This window comes from Cebidichthys violaceus, unplaced genomic scaffold (assembly GCF_023349555.1).
Source record: "Cebidichthys violaceus isolate CVI_PGR_0920_01 unplaced genomic scaffold, fCebVio1.0.p SCAF_23, whole genome shotgun sequence".
Taxonomy (NCBI): Eukaryota; Metazoa; Chordata; class Actinopteri; order Perciformes; family Stichaeidae; genus Cebidichthys; species Cebidichthys violaceus.
Genome location: NW_027176406.1, coordinates 5,838,980 through 5,846,845, shown reverse-complemented (window position 1 = coordinate 5,846,845; position 7,866 = coordinate 5,838,980). Strand labels below are relative to the sequence as shown.

Genomic DNA, 7,866 nt, shown 5'->3' with positions numbered 1-7,866 from the left:
TAAAGTATGTTTTATTTTGCATACTGATGTATTAACGAGTTGGCTTTTATGAACACGCGTTTCCTTGTCTTCTTAATTATTTCAGAGTCAAATCTCTGATGGGGCACATTGAGCCCTAAATTCCCAGCGGAGCCTCTGGTTCTTTAAATCGAGCTTGTGGACCACACGTGAACTGGCTTCAGTTACTACATCAAAAGCTGTGTCACACTTTCCAACTCTTGAAATAAATGGCCACCTTTTTTCTCCCATTATGATGCACATGGGGCCCGAGTGCGCGCGCACACGTTCCCGTTCAGGACTGCAGATTCCACCTTAAAACCCTGCTCGCGAGTTAAACTTTTCGGCCGCAACTCTGTCGGTCCACCTTAAGCGCACACGCAAACGCAGGAGGCGTACAGCGAGGTTTCCGCTTCTCGGTTGGACTCGGACCGCGGCTCACGAAAAACAACCGTGCACAAGGTTGACGCACCAAGGTAAAGAGAAAAAAAGCGAGAAGAAAAAGCGAACCAACCGAGCAAAGAAAGATGTCTGAATCCAAGTACCGCGAGTGGATCCTGGACACTATCGACTCGCTGCGGTCGCGAAAAGCTCGGCCGGACTTGGAGAGGATTTGCCGAATGGTCCGGAGGCGACACGGGTCCGAACCCGACCGAACCTGCGCAGAACTGGAGAAACTGATCCAGGAACAAACCGTGCTAAAAGTTAATTACAAGGGCTCTATTTCATACCGAAACGCCGCCAAGGTTCAGCGGAGAAGCAGAAAAAAAGACGATATAACCTTAACGACGGCTGCGAGAAGGAGCGCGGTGGAAGAAGCCAGTCATTCCGACTTGAGCAACGGGGACAGCGCGTTCGGTCCTGTGGACCAGGACGAGGAGGATCTGGAGGTACGTGGGGCGGTTGATGCGAAGAGGCATGTTTAACGAGCCCACTCTCATCTCATTGTCATAGCACATCTTATCAAATTAACAGGTGGAGGTAAAAGACATGGACGCTGTAATGTTTTTAAAAAACACGGATTTCGTGTCGCTACACGGGGAGTGGTGAGGGGAGTGATTTGCAAGTGCACCCTAAACTGCCGCAGACGGGGAGCGGCGGTTGGACCTCGCTCGAGCGCTGCCGAGGTGGAGACGAGAAAAAAAAAAAAAGGTGCGCGTTTAGTCGGTGTGTGGTATATTTAACATGGTGTCGGTTGGAAAAAGCACTTCAAACCGCACATATATAAGACAGGAAAAAGTTGCACCGTCCCGCCCGTCCGCAACAAACCGAGCCACCATTATAGGCAGCAGAAAGCGCTTTTTCGAGCCCCAAAGTCGGCGTTGAGCGAAGGGGAGGAGGACTCTGCCAAGCTAGCGAGAGAAGGGAGGAAGTAGCCCGGAAGTTGAACAATTTTGCTTTCAAAATAAGAGCGTCTAAATACGCGTTTGCCGTTGAGGATTTTATTTTGGAAGCCTGAGCTGGAAATTTATGTTTTCTTTCTCACCGGCTTGTACATGTGGGAGTGGGTGAAGGGGGGGAAAAAGTCTCAAACACCGCGGATGTAGTAGCCTGATGGGGGACGCTGGGACATTGTTGACGAGACCATCACAGGCTAAACACTGCGTCTCCGAATCGAGTCCTCACACACATTATGTCCGCCTATGACGACATGTCACCCCTTCCGTCTGCACTTTAACATATGCCCATCACTATGTTTTGTCCCGTAAAACAGCAACAAATTACATTAGTACCGGAGCCAAAGTACTCGTAATAAAAGGTACATTCAAGTCCAATTGTGCAAACTGCGTCTACATTTCGAGTGATGGACGATTGCCGACGCAGTGCATAAAAGTCGAACTCCTAGATCCATTGTCGGACACGCAGCCCGAGCCCTGGTCACGTCTAATGCTTGGTGGTGGTGTTGTTGTTACTGTTGTTGTGGCCTCTCGTCCCATAACAGCGATGGCATCACTTATCCGTGCTGGGCAACTATTTGTTATTTAAGATGAGCCACGTCACTGCAAAGTTATGAGATATGTACAACCCGAACTAACGTGAAGCGACCGCAAACTGTTCGTCCAGCGCTAGCTGGTGGATGCCCGATCTATCCGATTTGGGTTAAGCCGAGATCAAATCTACTTTGTCCTCTGAAAGGCGTGTGTCGCTACCAAAAAACCCGAATACGTTTGATTACTTTGAAACATGCTGCTCCTCGGGGCGTGTTACCCAGATTTTTTACTTGAATATGAGGGGTCAGATGGAGACAGTGACGTGTCCGATAACGGACTCATTTGCGTGTCTCTCTCTCTCTCTCTCTCTCTCTCTCTCTCTCTCTCTCTCTCTCTCTCTCTCTCTCTCTCTCTCTCTCTCTCTCTCTCTCTCTCTCTCTCTCTCTCTCTCTCTCTCTCTCTCTCTCTGTGTTTCGGTGGCTCGCGCTGTAAATCTTTGACCCGGTGCAAAGTCAAAGTAGACCGCTGCACGAGGCGCCTGATGCTCGCTGCGGTCGTTGATCTTTCCGTCGAGTTAAAGCTCGTTTTTTTTTCTTCCTCTCTGTTTCTGCTCCGTCAAAAGACTACAGACACAATGGCGAGGTCTTTGCCGCGGCTCGTAACTCCATGCGCACTTTAGAGGGAATTTGAGGAAAACCTCAAACGCCTCCCATCGGCCCCTTCTGTACTCCCCCCGTGCGTTTAGAAATATCAATCAAGAAAGGCCTGCAAAGAGCGGGACGCCGCGAGCACGTCGGCTGTCTCATGTGCGCCGACAGGAAAAAAATCGTGCAGGATTTGAGCTCGTCGGGGGTCATTCGTGGTGTTTTTTCGTGACCGTGTCTCGGTGAAACTTGTGTGTGAAATGCAGCGCGATGGGCGAATGCCGTACAAGCGGCTCTCTTTCTCAGGAGCGGGGCGGGCTTTAGTGCGCTCTTGTGCTTCACTGCTGGGTCTGAGACACGCAGTCGCACACCACAAGGTAATTTTTCACTCGGGGCGCCGTCGACAACGAACAACTACTTGTATGCCGCCACATAACATCGCGTTCACATGTTTGATTGCGTGGAAACGCGGTTGTTGGTCGAAGCGGTCCGCATGTGGAGTGAACGCGCGGCACCGTGGAAAAGGGACAAAGCATTGAAAGGCAATAATTTACCACCACAGCGGTCACATTGCGACATATGTATGAGCGTGCTTTCATGTGACACGCTCAGCCCACAACTGGCGATCAGTCATGAAAACAACCCCCGTGTAACATTGCAGGCTTCACCAGCTTTTTAAGTTGTTGTCTAATAATAATGAACTTAATAGTTGATAATGGCTGTGCGTCCACTGAGTTAAATGTATTTGTTCCGCCCCTTCAAGCTAATTGTCTCCACTGATCCAAGCCAAGATTAGGAAACGCTAGATTTATGTTTATTCTGCTCCCACCTCAGATTTTTCTAAATATTATATAATTTGTTGGGGATAACAGTTATAGAATACAATGGGATTGAAATTCTCTGTTGCACCTAGGCGGACACCTCGATGGTAATCGACACGGACAGTAATGCAGACGAGGAAGGGGCCGATGAGAGCCGGGACGGGCAGGACGGACCCTCTCCTGGCCGCGCGTACGAAGACGCCGCCACGCACTGTGCCTCTGTGCGAGCCGCCTCGGCCCCCTGCTCCCCCTCTGGCACGCGGCACGGCCCCGGCTGTGGCCCCGGCTCCGGTCTGGACTGTGCCTCTTTCCAGAAGGTTGGTGAGAGGCCCAGCTCCTTGCCCCCCTCCAGCCCCAGAGCCCTCACACACAATGACTGGCCCTATCATTCGGCTGTCTGCCCAGTGGAGCGCCAGTACCCAGGAATGCAGAGAGACAAAGGTATTCACACTGCTAGACACAGACTAATATGCACACCCAGCGTTATGCAGTGCTCAAATATTGTTTCATGGTTGTTGACAGTAGAAATGCCTAAAACAAATTTGCATGGCTTAGCAATGTCGTCCTGCAGTAAAAAGTGCAGGCATCCATCAGCTTATTTTTACAGGTTACTCAGTTTCAATGAACATAATTTTCAGCTGCAGTAGTTTGTGATTAGCACTAGAGTTTGCCAAGAATAAAGTCAGGTGTGATAGCATGGATTATATCAGCATGTCATGTAAATGGTTCACTCTCTGTTAGCAGCAGCCATGAAGCCAGCAATCCACTCTGCAGCTACCAGCCCCTGCACTTTAAAGAACCGGGTGAAAAAAGAAGATGGAGGCAAGATGGTGGATAGCGGCCTTCTGTCTGACCAGTTGGTACCGGACTATGCTGCAGGCCCGGTACATTTGCCTGTAATCCCTTTTTGTGACACACGCCACCTGTATGTCCCCTGCTTCCTTGATCTCTCTGCTTCACACCTGACATTTTCATGTTTCATTTTTATGTTCTGTGTTGTTTGGGCAACAGGATGAGAGCAAGAATGTATCTGAAGGACGACCACAGGGACTGTCTTTGCCATCTGACAACTGTGAGTAGCAGAGCGTCTTTCTGTTGCTTTTAAAGCTGCTGTGAGAGCAAATTCATCACTAGTCCACTCTCTCATTTTGGGAAAGGGTTTTCTGAGAACACACACATGTTGAAGGAGTTGGGTAATGACAGCTTATGTTTCACATACCATTCTGTTTACCCTTTTGGCCTATTTTACTTGTGTTTGCCTTCAGGCTAGCTCAGGCATTTGAAATGCTTCTCAAGCTTGCCCCAGTACCTGTCAATCCAGGTGGTGCTCACTTTGCTCAAAACATGCTGTCCCTCTGAAATACAGACCATGTGACCATGTAATAAGCATACAGCTGCAGAGGGTTTCTAAAAGCTGTCATACAAATGTCTTTAAAATAGCTGTTAGGAAAATAACGTGTGCTTACAGATGATTCTTAATAATTCAGAAAAAGGTTTATATGTTGTTACATATGTGTTTGCAAGCCAGGCAATGTAACAATTATTTTTGTATGGACTTGATAAAAGGGAATAAGGGATAGTGTTCCTAACCACCACCTTAGAGACACATGGTTTGAATCCCAATAAAGAAACCAAGTTTGATTATTTGTTAAAAAAAACTCTAATGTGCCTTTCTGGCTTTTAATGCAAGAGTGGTTATAGATTTTCCCTCCTTGGTGAGACATTGCCAAGAGACCTTTTTATAAAAAAAAAAAAAACTAACATTGTCATAACATAAATATACTTAAATGTGTTTTAACACTGCATAAGTGCAGTATACTTTACCTGGGAATGGTTTGGCTGGAATGAGCAGTACTCATTTATAAATGAGGGCTTCATCACTGTCATGTATGACATGCATGAAGACAGTCCAGTGCCAGCATCTTGTGACAGTGGGCTGGTGCTGCACAGCAACACCCATTCACTGTACCCTCACTGTGCTGAACCGTGAACAAACTCTAATGGGGAAACATACTGTACCGTGGCAGTAGAGGCCTCAGTGGGGCGTACTAGTACCATGGAAAAAGCATCACTTCCATGTGACGCTGCACATTTAAATCTCCAGAATAATGATTATTGTGAACTACATTTATGCTGAATTTCATTTTGCAGGTAATGACCAGCAATGGGAAATGGGCAACCGTTTCCCATTGCTGTTCTCATTGCCTGTTTCACAGTTAGTATGGCAAGAAATAAGATACACGATGGCTTTTGATGTGAAATTAACAAGTACAGATGATTTAGATGAAAATGTTATCTATTAAATCAGTGTTCCATTGGGTCAACATTTGTAATAATGTTGCTTCCATTTTGTTCACAGGTACATTAAAGAACAACATAGATATTTCCTCCTTCACAGCAGATGAAGACAGTCTTCTGAACGGTGATAAAGGGGATGAAGTGTGAGTATCTGTTATCAAAAATGACATTCTCTACTAGCAATGCATTTAAGCTAATTCCTAAAATCATGTCCTCTCCCTTTCTACAAAGGTTTGATACACTGTTGACTTTTATTTTTGAATCTTGAGTATTGATTTACATATTTCTGAGGCACAAACTCGTGGTAATAATTACTGACCACACAGAAGGTCACCTAAAGGCTTGAAAAAAACAACAACAACAAAGTGTCACAAAACCTGCTGAAGAAGAGTCACTCTGTGGTCACGTCTCTCACTCCTCTGATCTTCCTCCAGCTCTGTGAAGAAGGAGACGATGAGCCAGAACTTAATGCTGTGGACTGTGGCAGATGTGGCCAGTTACTTCTCAGCTGCAGGCTTTCCAGAGCAGGCCATGGCTTTCCGAACACAGGTCAGTGCATCGCCTCCAGACTGCCATAGAGGGCACTATATGTACACTGAAAACCACACTTGTGCCATCACCCACTGCATTTTTAGAGGCAGTTAATATTAACGGGTTCGTATTGTCATGAAAAACCTGGAAAAGTCACGGATTTGAAAATAGCATTTGGCCAATTAAAAGTGACATTCATTAGCTACATCAAAAGATGTTGAGTCCTATGAGTGACGCTAACTGAGCTCTCCCCAACAGGAAATAGATGGGAAGTCCCTTCTCCTGATGCAGCGGAGCGACGTGTTGACCGGTTTGTCTATCCGACTCGGCCCTGCCCTCAAAATCTATGAGCGCCACGTAAAGGTGCTTCAGAGGACCCACTTCCTGGAATATGAAGACCTCTGAAGTGGGGATTTACATGACAGACAGACAATGCTGCATTAACCCAAACGTGCATGCAGTGCCCCCCCCCCCCATCTAGACCCTGCCCGCCACCTTCATATACAGAGTATGTAGAGGGTGAGTGGGGGTGGGGGAAAGCTGCGGTGGAATTAACTTTCACTGTGAGAATGACCAGAAACTGAAAAAAACCAGTCATCCTACCTCTCATCGTGGTCTTGGTTTTCATTTCATCCGTGTGCCGTTCGATTGAACCGTCAGGGGACCAGACTGGTACGTTCAGAGGATCGTTCTAAGCGGAGGAGCAGTGACCTTTCTGCAAGAGTGAAATATGGATAATTCAGCCATCGAAGGGGACCGAGCCTCGCACCAAGTGGACCACCTATGAGCTCGTTTACCCACAGAGACCTGCTGCACTGCGTAGTGCCGCCAGCAAAGTGTTCTCATAGTTTTGGGTCCACCAAAAAATGTCGGTTTGGCTGTGGCTCTAAAAATGTCTCCCTGCATCCTTCGCTTGCTCAATTACGGTACCTTCTGTTAGTCCAGAACCTCTTTTTGTAAATCACACAGATGAACATAAAGCCCATCTGTTGTTAGTTGTTTTTCTATTCCGTTTAATTAAATGTCGTCAAAGTGCTGAGGAAGTCAGACATTCTACATATCTGATTCCAGACATATCATGCCACCAATAGCTGCTGATGTTTGATTATGTCTTCAGTGTCTGTGTAACACAGACCACTAATATGATATACTACTACCTGCTGGTAAGGCAATATGATGTTTTCTTTATTCTAATCGTATTTCGATCTGACTGTGGTCCAACTTAATACAGTTGCATTTTGGGGAACAATTGCAGATAGACGAGACCAGGAAAATGTGCAGCCTAATGGAATTTGCTTTCATACATAAGCAAAATAAAGTAATACACTTTGGGAAACATTATTGTAATACTGAATATTTTGTTTTAAATGTAATACAGCTGCTCAGTGTCTGTTTACACAGCAGATCTCTTGATCAAATGCAATATTTAATGTTATCGTCCATTTATCATTTCTCCGGTGTCTCTTTTTAATGTAAGCCAGCCTCTTGAATTGTAACATTCCATATGATGTAGTCTACAACAATCCAATGTATCTCCCTTTTATCTGTAATATTGACACTTCTTCCGGAGTCACAAATAAAGCTCATGTCTCTCTGTTCAGTCACTTACTTTTTTTGTTTATTTAACTTGACTAAAAACAATTG

At 46.2% G+C, this 7,866-nt stretch overlaps 1 protein-coding gene across 4 annotated transcripts; it reads left to right on the top strand.

Annotated features, from left to right (window-relative positions):
- Window positions 1-404: 404 nt before the first annotated feature.
- Window positions 405-7,826, top strand: samd1a (sterile alpha motif domain containing 1a). 4 transcript variants are annotated; one of them, XM_068718968.1, is made up of 7 exons: window positions 405-887; window positions 3,486-3,834; window positions 4,138-4,289; window positions 4,405-4,465; window positions 5,753-5,834; window positions 6,126-6,240; window positions 6,481-7,826. In XM_068718968.1, exons 1-7 carry the CDS (start codon window positions 525-527, stop codon window positions 6,625-6,627), a joined length of 1,269 nt encoding a protein of 422 aa, XP_068575069.1. In that variant the 5' UTR covers window positions 405-524; the 3' UTR covers window positions 6,628-7,826. The 4 variants fall into 4 exon arrangements, with proteins under 4 accessions (XP_068575069.1, XP_068575070.1, XP_068575068.1 ...); XM_068718969.1 differs by having other exon boundaries at window positions 4,135-4,277; XM_068718967.1 differs by having other exon boundaries at window positions 4,135-4,289.
- The last annotated feature ends 40 nt before the right edge of the window (window positions 7,827-7,866 follow it).